At 42.6% G+C, this 12,952-nt stretch overlaps 1 protein-coding gene across 2 annotated transcripts in view; it reads right to left on the minus strand.

Annotated features, from left to right (window-relative positions):
• The window catches only part of F9 (coagulation factor IX), a 28,170-nt gene extending 17,254 nt beyond the window's left edge, over window positions 1-10,916 (minus strand). The window contains exons 1-4 of one of the 2 annotated variants that reach the window (XM_022554284.3): window positions 10,829-10,916; window positions 5,785-5,948; window positions 5,558-5,582; window positions 791-904 (exon numbers count right to left, since the gene is read on the minus strand). In XM_022554284.3, the coding sequence (XP_022409992.1) occupies window positions 791-904; window positions 5,558-5,582; window positions 5,785-5,948; window positions 10,829-10,916 (391 nt within the window). The remainder of the gene's footprint in view (window positions 1-790; window positions 905-5,557; window positions 5,583-5,784; window positions 5,949-10,828) is intronic. The other variant, XM_089904050.1, reaches the window with a different exon arrangement.
• Between the last annotated feature and the right edge of the window lie 2,036 nt (window positions 10,917-12,952).

Genomic DNA, 12,952 nt, shown 5'->3' on the forward strand with positions numbered 1-12,952 from the left:
TCTTTGTGTTTTGTGGGTAGCAGTTAGAAGAATGGGTTTTGGCCAAACCAACTGAAGTTCAAGTCCTGGCTCAACTGTTTACTGCTTCTGTGATTTTTGAGCTGTTTGAGCTGCACTTTTCTCATTTGCGTAGAACGGAGAGGGTAATGGTGCTGACTACATGTGGTTGTATCGAGGATGAATATGCTAACGGAACATCATTACCACTTCCTACTAGCTACCAAATCTTACTATTCTTCATCTAGTTTCTTGAGCACATCCTGGAAACTATGACTGCAGATAAAATGAATGTTTATAAGCTTTGAAAGTATGTTTTATACAATGGAATATTATTCAGCCTTCAAAAAGAAGGAAATTCTGTCATAATCAACAACATGGATGAGCCTGAAGGACATTATGGTAAATGAAACAAGCCAGTCGTAGAAGGACAAATGCTGCATGATTCCACTTATATGAGATGTCTAAAAATAGTCCAACACATAGAAGCAGAGAATACAATGGTGCTTGCCAGGGGCCAGGGGGAGGGGAAAATGGGGAGTTGTTGTTTAGCAGGTATCAAGTTTCAGTTATGCAAGAGGAATAAGGTCTAGATGTCTGCTGTACAGCATAGAGCCTAGAGTTAGCGGTACTGTATCATACACTTCAAAATTTGTTGAGTGTAGATCTCATGTAAATGGTTCTTTACCATAATTTAAGAGAAAATTATGATACATACACATTGCATTTTCCAGTTGCATCTGGTTTCAAAGGGAAATTTTGAACCACGAGTAATCCAAAGATAGTTACTTACCTAATTCACAGTTTTTTCCTTCAAATCCAACTTGACACCAACATTCATAGGAATTAATGTCATCCTTGCACAGGCCACCATTTAAACATGGATTGGACTCACACTGATCTCCATCTTCGAGATAGATTAAGAAGGTGAATTAGCAGATCCATTGCCTAGAATGCTTAGTCTTCCCTGCACAGACTCATGGAGAGGGGAGCCTGATTTTAGGGTCAGAGCAAGACTGCTGACCTGGAAACCAGCTGCTTATGGGATGTCCCTGTCTTCCTAAGTTTCTAAAAACAAGTAAAGGTTCTTAGGCTAACATTGTCCTAGGAAATGGCCCCGAGGAAGGCATGTACATTGTTTATGTAACTGAAGGGAGGAGGAAGAGGGAAAAGAACGTCTGAATATAGAGATGTACTCTATCAGCAGAGTGTGAGAAGAATTTTCAATCCTTCATTATCGAACGATGATGGAGTTAATTCTCAATGAAATCACATTGCTTCAACAATCATCTCTGTGTTGTACAAGGCTTGCTCTGTCACAGGTCTTGTAGAGCAAGCTGAGCTAGGTAACAGCAACTCCACTCATGAGCTTGGTAACAGATAGCAACTCCACTCAGGGACCTGGCAGCCTAGGCATGGCGCACATGCATCCACTTCCTCATCTTATCACTTCACTTTTATTTATTTATTTATTTTTTTGCGGTACGCGGGCCTCTCACTGTTGTGGCCTCTCCCGTTGCGGAGCACAGGCTCTGGACGCGCAGGCCCAGCGGCCATGGCTCACGGGCCCAGCCGCTCCGCGGCATGTGGGATCTTCCCGGACCAGGGCACGAACCCGCGTCCCCTGCATCGGCAGGCGGACTCTCAACCACTGCGCCACCAGGGAAGCCCCTATCACTTCACTTTTAAGCAGAGTATGCAGTGATCGTTCCAAACAGTACAAAAGATGCTTTACTCCTGAAAGATATTCTACTGTCTGTGATTAGGTCCCAGATGGTTTGGTAAAGTGAGAAACAACTTTCAATACAAAGAATTAAAAAAGAAAAAGTTCTGAAAATGTGCTTTATTTATATATAGATTGGTTATGTTTCCTTCCCACCTTTCCTGAAGTTTCTACATTTGCAGAGTTCTGGAGAGCCTTTGAGGATACTGGTCATCAGAAAACAGCAGGAAGGAATAGGTAAGAGGGGAAGGGTCAGGATGTGGAGGGAGCCTTTAAGTCTGGTTTCTGAGAGCTCTGCCTCCATCCGTACTTCTAAGGAAGCTTCAGGAGAAAGGGATGCATAGAGCCAGAAGGGAGGCTGGTGTGCACTGTGAGCTGAGAGACAGCCCTGAAGAAAACTGGGAGCGAGATCAGCAAGGCTTAATATATGAGTAACAAAAGAGTAAATGATAAAGATGGTGTAAGAATAAAACAGTGAACGAAAGGGGGCAATTTAAGAGAAATTTCTAATGGTCGTTCATATTTTAGAGCCAAGCTCCGTGACATCTAGTGTGTGGCCCCCTGCCTGCTCTAGGGACAGCAGGAGAGTGTCTGTCGTGCTCGCTGTCAGGAGCATGTGTCTAGGTCCCACTGGCTGGGGGTTAGCACCCCTTTCTTAGGAATAGTCCCTCTCTGGAAAACTGCTTGTTGTAAAAATTAGACCTTGCCCCCTCTGTCCCTTGATCCAGTGTGCTTTTGCACAGATACTTCAGTTTGTTCCAATTCCAAAAACAAAATACGTTATCTCTGGTTTATTATTATTGATGTTCAGAACTGGTCTAAAAAAACGAGCCACATTTGCACTTTATATTACAGACCAACGGAGCTGAATTATTTAGGATGTTTCACTGAAAGGCTCTGGGCTTGCAGCCAGCTACACAGCAACTCATTTGCTGAGACATATCTTTAAAATGAGTGTCATTTCATCCCGCATTTAGTCCTCCTTTGGGTGCTTGTCTGTGTGTACTTCGGGCTGAAGCAAAGCCACAGACTGTAGGGGTCAAAGACAACAAGGGGCAAGACCTTGCCAAGTGAGAGCTTCCTGTTTAAGCCTACCAGGTGGTGGTTTAATGAATAACTGCATTTAGATTTGAAGGCCGGGAGGGGTAATAGAGAAAGTGGGGATTGGGCAGTGGAGAATTTGGCTGCTCTTCTGGGCTCCATGACTCCCTAGCTGGGTGACCTTTGACAAGTCATTTAACCTCCCTAAATCTCAGTTTCTTCTTCTGTAAAATGAGGTTCATAGTGCTTTGCTCACAGGGTTGGTGTGAGGATTAAAGGTGACAGGCACTCTGTAAAGGGCTGGGCAGATGCTGGTTAATGTGGTTGGGTGATGTTTCCTCTTCACCAGGCTCCTTACTTGGTGAGATGATGGAAGAGAGTAGGGCAGGAGTGAGGGGCCTGCAACCCTACCATGTGAGAAAGCCCATACAGGGAGAAACAGCATAGGCTATTTTGGGGGCGGTTGGGAATCTCGACTGCAGAGTGAAAAGAAGCCGTGGAGTTGGGTTTTCTTTTTCTCTTTTCTTGTTTTTGTTTTATTTTTAGCAGACAAAGCAGTAGTGACAGTGTAAAAAATTAATAAACGGAAACCTCAGTTAAGTAGAGTCAAGAGGGACTTCCCTGGTGGCGCAGTGGTTTAGAATCCACCTGCCAGTGCAAGGGACACGGGTTCGAGCCCTGGTCTGGGAAGATCCCACATGCCGCGGAGCAACTAAGCTCGTGCGCCACAACTACTGAGCCTGCGCTCTAGAGCCCGCGAGCCGCAAGTACTGAGCCCATGTGCCACAACTACTGAAGCCCTCGCGCCTAGATCCCGTGCTCCTCAACAAGAGAAGCCACCGCAGTGAGAAGCCTGCGCACCACGAGGAAGAGTAGCCCCCACTCGCCGCAACTGGAGAAAGCCCGCCTGCAGCAACGAAGACCCAACGCAGCAAAAAATAAATAAATAAATTTATTTTAAAAAAAAAGAGTCAAGAGACTGGAGGGCAGAGCTCTCATGCTCTATGACAATAGCAGAGCCCAACAGGAAGAAGACAGGCTCCTTTCCTGGCAAGGACTCAGCCAATGAAAAGCCAGGGACTCTTTGTTTACTGTAGCCCTCCTTACTTCCTTTTCCCCTCTCTAAAGGAGTTGTCTGTCCCCTACCATGCAGGGACTTGCACGTGGCTCATGGTTGTTGTAGACCCTGAATTGCAATTCTCTGCTGATCCTGAATAAACCCATCTTTGCTGGAGTCTGTTTGTTTCAGGTCAACAACAGAATCATGCCCTTGATGTTTTCCAGGTATCTTTACCTGAGTTACAGTAAACAACACAGCCTATGACCTAGAAGGTAGGCAGCCAACTTCAAAATATGGTGTTTAAGAGGTACTGATGAACCTCTACTCACAGGTGGGGGGCCAACTGGGTGGGGGGGTGGGCAATGAAGGGACCATGAGAGTTTAAATGCAGCCAGGAATATTTGGGGAGGAAAGGTAGAAATTGATTTGCTTTAAAATACAAGATTCAAAATTTTAAATAGATTAGAAATAGAGAATAAAAAGACTTGTTTGGACTAACTGTAGGGCAGTACCTTAGTAGAGAGTTGGCGTGGTGGCATTCATTACTAAGAACGAGGAAAGGCAGATAAAGCAAATGTAACAGAATGGACCTCTTCTTCCCTCATGATTTAAAAACAAAGTGGAGAAATTATGAGTTACAAGAGTATGAATAAGTCCATTAGTGTCTACAGAATAGAATCTGGGAAAGTAGAACTGATGGAATTCAGTGAATTGGCTGTCCAGGTTAGTTTCTGTCCATGCAAATGGTCTTAGGTAAATCAAGCTGGGAAAGTTACACTGCCTCAAAATCCTGCTGCTGGATTTTAAATTAGTTTTAAAACTTAGTTGTCATTAAAGTTTTGACTTTTCCTCCTTTTGGTCAATTCATTCAACAAATATTTACTCAGTGCTTCTGTACCAGATACTGCTCGAGGTACTAGGACTACATCAATAAACAAAACAGTTGAATACCCCTGCCAACATGAAGCTTGCATTCTAGTGAGGTGGGAGACATAAATAGTATACGTAAGACCATTATATTGATACCTCAGTGGTGAAAAGTGCTATGAAAAATAATAGAGCAGGATACTGTGTCTAAAGTGATGGGGTTATGGGGGGGCAGGTCGAAGTATTAATAGATGATCAAGGCAGGCTTCATTGAGAGGGTGACATTTGGGTAAAGACCTGAAGGAGGTGAGTGAGTGAGCCTAGGGGAACCTGGCAGAGGAACCTTCCACAGTAAAGGAACAATCAGGTCTAAGACTTTGAAATGGAAGCACTCCTAGAGCATGCAAGGAGCCGCAGCAGCCCAGGATGTGTGAGGAGGAGAGGAGGTCAGAGGGGCAGCGGGGAGGGAGGGGCTGGGCAATCAGGAGGGCCTTGCAGGCCGCCAGAAGGAGGAGCACTTTTAAGCAGTAGACATGTAAGTCAGTCAGCATTCTCTGATTCTCTGCTGAGGATGGCAAACTCTCATTCAGTCCCAGATGCAATTCTCTTTGGTCTCTCCCTTCCAGATTCCTGGGGTGGAACGATGTTCCTTTTGAAGCCCTAGGAAGAAGTAAGCGTATCTGCCAGAGGATACCTCCCACGCTGGCATAAACCTGGAGTCTCTCACCGTTCAATTTTGGGTAAAAAGAGTTGGACTTATTTTTCTGAGCCCTTTTGACACAGTTTAATATATTATCTGTTTACACAGAAGAAAAAAATACATAATTCTCAAATGTTTCGTATACTAGAGGATAAAATGAATTGCTTACCAACATATTGCTTCCAAAATTCAGTCTATAACGAAAAAGAAGACAAGTTAATGGTACTATTTAAAATGTTTTCGATTTGATTCCTTCTCTATTATAACATTTGTAAAACACGTGTATGTATAGATATTTTAAAGTTCCAAAGAGAAGTATGGTCCCCCCACCTTTTCTTTTTAAAGGTTTTCTATTCTTTGCTCTGCATCTGAAGGATGTTATGTGGAAATACTCACAGTTTTCTCAGTGTTTTCAAAAACTTCTCGGGCTTCTTCAAAACTACACTTTTCTTCTATACATTCTCTCTCAAGGTTCCCTCGAACAAACTCTTCCAATTTACCTGAATTATACCTCTTTGGCCGATTCAGAATTTTGGTGGCATTTTCACGATCAAGAAAAACTGAAATTTAAAAGAAAAAGAAAACATCATGAAAATTAAATACATCTCTTAAGAAAGGCTTTCTTTTTAATCCAAGTAATCCCAAAGCCAATTTATCTTTGGGGCACGGAGCCAAAATCTATGATGTTCTCATGGCACTGTATACACATGGAGATTTAGGAATTAAAATTCAATTTTACTCTTAGTCAAGAGAACTCTGGTAATGAAAGGTCAGATTTTCAATCATATTTGAATTTGCTCTGGATGAAAAGGAAAGTTCTGAGATAAAAGCAGTTAACTTCACACTTTGTCATCATTTGAAAATAACTAATTGCAGATCCTTGCAAGGTGATCCATCACGCTGGCCGGGCTGTGTTTACAGGACGCAGTTGCCCAAATGACTTCGGAGCACATTTCCCTTGGAAGAGCAGAAGCCTAAATGCAACCCTGCTGTCTCTCACTAGATATTAAAGAAAAACCACTGCATTCATGTTTTTTTAACCTTCAGACTCACAGCACCTTAAGTTGGCACGTGTTCTAGGAATACCAGTGACATAAGTCTTTCTCTGGGATTCAGGATGTGGTTTATTTTAGCTCTGACTGTCTAGCCTGTTAGGAACGCACTCCTGAACTCTGGGATTGAGGTCCCTAACCTAATTCTCCACCCCAGCCCCTCCCCGCCACTCTGCATACCTCAGCCTCTTCTTTCTGTTTCACTCTCTGTCTCTGTGCGTATTTCTCTCTAGATAGACAGATATAGATGTAGTATCTATATCTATAACTAATAACAGGAACTCAAGAAGCTGCCTGGAGTTATTCCTTTCTTCTAGAGACTGTCTGATACCATCTCAACAGGACCAGGTGTTTATAACGTGAACTCTCCAGGGCATTTTGGGACTGTTTTCTCATTAGCGCCAAAAAAAAAAAAAAAAAAAAAAGGAAAAGAAACAAACCGAAGTTCCTTATTTCCATTGCAGCTGTTCACTTTATGGAGCCTTCTAGTCCCTTAACGGCCTCTCACTTTTCTCTTGCTCTTCAAGTCCCCTTGGGCTTTACTTTTTCCCTGAATTTAGCTTAGACTTTTTCTCTTCAACTCTTCCCTTGCCAACCTTCTCAGTTCCCTTCACCCCTTCTTCAGTGCTGCAATACCCCGCAATCCCAACCACTAGGTTAGTGCCGCCAGCTGCCTCTTCCTTCCCTTCCCAGGCAGCCAGGCGCCCTGGGAGAAAGCCACAAGCTGCAATTGGGTGCCATGGCATATCGACACCTTCCAGCCTCCACCAGGCCCTCCTCTCTGCTTGCCAGTTCATGTGCTTGGCCCTGGGCGCTCCTACAGTAGCATCTGTGCCTGTATCCATTTACAGTGTGGTCTAGTGGAAAAATAGGGGTTTGGAGTCAGAGCAGACACACCTGGATTTGAGTCACATGTCTACCAGCTATTGGCAGTGAGACCTCAGGCAGGTCACGTAATCTCTGCAGCTTAACTTTGTCAAGTGTAAATGGGTATAACAGTAGTATCATCAGACTGCCTACCTCCCAGCGTTGCTGACAGGATCAGTGAGATCATGTGTACAGGCTGGTGTATGTTGGTTTTCTCTCTTCCTTTCTACTCCTCTGTCTGGTCTGCCTCCCTAAGGGTAATTTTGAGCTTCTGTATCTCCTGCCTGCTCTGAAACATTTCTAATTGTTGATCTTTCCCTCTTCAGGGTGCTCTTTTCATGAAATCACTCTCTCCTGGTTCTCCTCTTCGCTCTGATTCTTGTTATTCATCCACCACTTGCATCCATTCATTCCCCTTCTTCTGCTTGCCCCTTATATGTTCAGAGTTCTCCCAGGCTCCAGCCTCCAGCTTCAGCCTTGTCCCTCTTCACTCCATACATCCTTGCTAGGGCCAGGGCTGGGGTGAGGTAAACAAGGCCCCTAGGGCACAGAATCTACGGAGTCACTCTCTCTCTCAGTGTGTGCAAGTATGTTTATGCCCTGCTTGCCTCACCCTAGTCCAGCCCCGACTCAACACAATTTTCTGAGCGCTCACTACTGCCAGGCACTGTACTAGGTGCCACAAGATCCATGCTCACTCCCTGGATCCTCACACACGTGGTTGTAACTACTGTCTATAGGACAGTGAGTTCCGAATATCCATCTCCAGTCAGATATATCTTCGGAATTCCAGATTGTCTTTCCAACTTTGTAACTGTCCATTGTCATGTGGCTGATAACAGCTGATGTTTATTTAATGCTTCTGATGTGCTGAACAATGTGCTTGGTGCTTCGCATCCATTATTTCATTCCCTTCTCACGGCAGTCCCATGAGAGAGGTGCTGTCGTCTCATTTTCGTAAATCAAAAACACGGAGGTTCAGAGAGGTTAAGTGATTTGCCCCAAGTGATATATTAAAGTGTCAGAGCCAGAATTTAGACATTGGCAGTCAGACCGCACAGTCCATGCTCTTAGGCACTGTGCTGTATCCTAAATGCTCAAGACATGGTCTTTCCACTTCCTCTAAACCCGTTCCCCTTCCATACCCAGGTGGTTAAGTCATATCATTTCTACTTCCTCAGTGTCACTTGCATTCCATTCCCTCTTCTCTGTCTGTGCAGCTAATGTCCAGGTTCAGGCCCTCATGCCTTCCCTGGATGATTACAGTAGCCTCAAGACTGCTCTCCCCTTGTCTGGCCGCCCCTTCCTCACACAGTTCATGAGAACGTTGCCAGGCTGAGCAGCCCGAGTCAGCCATCAGTGGTATTCATGTTTACACTTCTGATGACTCCACATTGCATTCCGTTGTCCAAACTCCTTCATTTAGGGCCTTCCTCATCTGATGACCTGACCCTGCCTCACCTGTCATATTCAATATTGAAAACATACTTAGTTCCTGAAAGACCTCACATTCTTTGTGGATCTGGATCTCTGCACGTGAGTGATCCTCTCTTCACAGGATGACCTAGATCAGTCATTTAAGGAGAGAGTACCTACTTATTTTTTAAGACCCAGCTCAAAATATGGTCTCTCTGTCAGTGTCTCCCCAGTTAATGTGTTCCTTTCTCTGTGCCCCTTTAGCAGCTGGTATACATCTCCTCGTGTTATGTTGAAATCTCTCAGCTGACCTCATGGTGCTTTAGGTCAAAGAGGGAATCTGGTTTATCCCCAAGCCCCTAGTACCTTGCCACAGTACCTGGCACCGTAGTAGTCACCTAGTTTTGTAAAGTTTTGTAAAGCGTGTGGACTGAAGCTGTCTTTCATTTATTTCATTCATTCATTCTAAATGAAAGACAGGTTGGGTCCATATGCTTTACAAAACTGAATTGGTTTTATGGAACACATTTGATTTCAAAATTCTAAATTGATACAATAATATCTAAGGGCAGCAGCCATGAAAATGCAACATCTCAGAAAATCATTCATAGAAACTGCTTTTAGAAGCCAGTGGTGGTTCAACAGTAGAGGAGAGCACTGCATCAACACTGTCCGTCCTTAGGGAAGGCGCCTTGGTGCTCTGCTCAAGGACCTATTATCTCTGACTAAGGTGACTCTGGAATCACACTGCCTTTCTCCTCACCATTGTCTGAGGGTCATATATTTCACCTCCCTTCGGGCTTATCTCTTCTAGTCATTATTTCCCAAGCTCTGAAATCCTAGTCCTTCTTTTTTTCTCTGGATCTATCCTTTTTCCTACATCTGAGGTCTTCAAGGGGGCAGCAGTCCTCTTAAAATTTACTCCATCATCTCAGCACTTATCTTGAAGGAAGGGTTTGGATCCTTTGTCCTCCTAGATTTCACACTGATGAGATGTGTGTAAAGAGTTAGCATTCTGTCCTACTTTGTGAGTGTTCATGCTGAATTTCTTTATTGTTTGACTCTAGCCAGTTTGCTGGCTTGATTTAACCTCTGCATTCTCGCACCATTATTTCTGCATTTCAGTGTGACATCATGTCTGGAGTGGGAACCTCGGGCCAGTCTGCTTTCTGGGGATGCTTAGGGTTGGCACCCCTGATCCTCCACTGTCAGCTACTAGATTTGATCATAATAGGTTGACAAGTAAGTGTGATAAATGCTTCCTGTGAGAACATGCTGTTTGTCTAAATGGGGTAATTTCTTCCCTATGTGCCTGCCTTTGGGGAATGCATAAAGTCAGTAAAGTTGTGAAAAAAAACCAAGTGATGTAAATCGCTTTAACTAAGTTCCTACTTGACATCAATTCTTGTACTTGCTTTGCTGTCCTAAGAGCTCAAGTGAGTACTGAGTTTCCCCCTCTATTAACTCCGAGATGTTTAGAATCAGACAAAATAGTTTCTTCCTCACCCATGGAAAACTTCAGTGATAAATAACAACTTACTAATGAAAGGTTTGTATTTTAACTAAAACTTTCAATTGAAGGTATATAATTTTATAGACTAAAAATTAGAGGCATGACTCATTAAATAGTTATAAAATTTTGAATCACATCATGTCTTAAAATCAAACTTTGTGTGTAAATAAAACCATTGTTTTTGCTTTAATGTTTCCCATTTTGATTTCAAAATAATGAGTTAAAACCCCACAAAATGACAGTTAATTTTTTCTCCACATTCGGCTGTTTCCTTGTTAAAACATTTCCCCCTTTTATTTATTTTTTTAACCAAGGAGATGACTTTTCCAAGGAATTACATTGTCAAATCATAAGCCCAACAGTGTCCATTAAAAAAATGTACTATAAACATTGTAAATCTATTTAGTTTTAAAAATGAGGAAGAACCAGCACCAGAGAACTAGTACTCACCAACCCGGTTACATGCTAACTAGTAGAATCTTAAACATTGTGGTCAAATCCTGTGATCATTATTTAATGAAGAAGACAGCCCCAGACGTTTCTATATCTAAAAGCCAAGCACATTGAATGTATCTTTATAAAGGAAACAAACCTGTACATTCAGCACTGAGTAGATATCCTAAAAGGCAGATGGTGACGAGGCCCGGTGATTCTGCCATGATCATGTTCAGGCACCGCATAACCTTTGCTAGTAGATTGTGCAAGTAGCAAGGTTCACAATTGTTCCAAAGTACAAGCTGAGCTGTATTTACTTCTGGGAAACAATGTCCATCTCCCTCAGTGGGTCTTTGGGCTGTTTCCGATGTCCTCTTGGGTTAAATGAAGAGAGGAGGCAGTGGCCATTGTTAAACTTCACCTCTGATTCCATGGGCTTCTGTCACTGTGGCTGATCTGAGGCTGAAACAGGAAGTGACCCATCATTAGAATAGGGGGAGGTATAATGTGGCTGCAGTTGCTGTGGCAGCAAAATTCATCATAGGATCCATCTTATCCTTGTCAGGGAGCATTAATGTCTTATAGTTGAAAGGTAAAGAGATGGAAAGAATGAAGTCATTTTGTCACCCACCTTAAAACGTCTCCACTGCTGATAATCTCGAGTCACCTGGTGGATCCTTTATGTTCCTCCTCGTAACAAGGAGCTTATAAACTTTGTTGTGCTGTGTACCCATATGGTGAAACATATGGGCCCTGTCTCAGAACACATGTATGTATATGCATATATACTTATGTATAGAAAATAAATGTTATAAATATTATTATGTAATAGTTCATATTGATATACCACTTCACATGTACTATAAAAAACTCATAATAGCATACCAACATTTACCTACCATTCTTTGTGCTGTTGTTGTGATACATTTTATTTCTAAATTAAAAAAAATTTTTTATTGGAGTATGATTGCTTTACAATGTTGTGTTAGTTTCTGCTGTACAATGAAGTGAATCAGCTATATGTATACCTATATCCCCTCCCTCTTGGACCTCCCCCTCCCATCCCACCCATCTGTGCTTTATAGCATGTTCCCACTAGCTAGCTTTTTTTTTTTTTTTTTCGGTACGCGGGCCTCTCACTCCCACGGCTCTCCTGTTGCGGAGCACAGGCTCCGGACGCGCAGGCTCAGTGGCCATGGCTCACGGGCCCAGCCCCTCCGCGGCATGTGGGATCTTTCCGGACCGGGGCACGAACCCGTGTCCCCTGCATCGGCAGGCGGACTCTCAACCACTGCGCCACCAGGGAAGCCCCTAGCTATCTATTTTATGCATGGTAGTGTATATATGTCCATCCTGATCTCCCAGTAAACCCTATATTACCTTATTCTGCCTCAAGCAGTCAACAGTCTTTCAAAGAAATTTTAAAATGGGGAAAGATTTTATATTTAGTCACATTTTCTTCATTTCTTTGTGAGGACCCAAATTTCAGTCTGTTACAGTTTTTCATTATTGTGAAGAATTTTCTTTAATAATTTTGATAGCGTAGGTCATCTTTTGATGAATTTTCTCAACTTTCGTTTATTTGAAAATGTCTCCATTTTACCTTCATTTAAAAAAAGTAATTTGGCTGTATATACAATTCTAGGTTGACATTTTTTTTCTTTCAGCACATTAAAGAAGTCATCCTGTTGCCTTTTGGCATGCATTGTTTCTGATGAGAAGGCAGTGAATATTCTTATCATTTCTTTTCAGCAGTTGGACTACAATGAGCCAAGGTATTCTTGGGGTTCATTGAGATTCTTGGATCTGTGGCATTAAAACTAGGAAAATTCTTGGATCTTATTTTTCAAAATTTTGTTTTAAAATAATTACAGTTATGGGAAATTGCAAAAACAATACAGAGAAGTCCCATATACCTTTCACAATGTTTATATCTTACATAAATATAGTAATATAATATCAAAACCAGGTAGTGGACATTGGTCTATTGTATGTGTATAATTCTGAGTGATTTTATCACATGCATAGATTTATGTGACCACCACTATAATTAATATACAGAACAATTATAATTAACAATTATGTCACCACAAAGGTCTCCCTTGTGCTGCTATTTTATAATCACACCCCTCCCCCTCCTTCCAATTATTCCTAACGCCTGGCGCTACTGATCAGTTTTTGGTCTCTATAGTGAGAATGTGGTATAAATGGAATCATAGAGTATGTGACCTTTTGAGATTGGCTCTCTTCATTCAGCACAATGCCTTTGAGGTCCATCTAG

The sequence above is a fragment of the Delphinapterus leucas genome, chromosome X (genome assembly GCF_059928025.1).
Source record: "Delphinapterus leucas isolate spDelLeu-1000000601 "Yukka" chromosome X, BTC_Dleu_Yukka2, whole genome shotgun sequence".
Classification (NCBI taxonomy): Eukaryota; Metazoa; Chordata; class Mammalia; order Artiodactyla; family Monodontidae; genus Delphinapterus; species Delphinapterus leucas.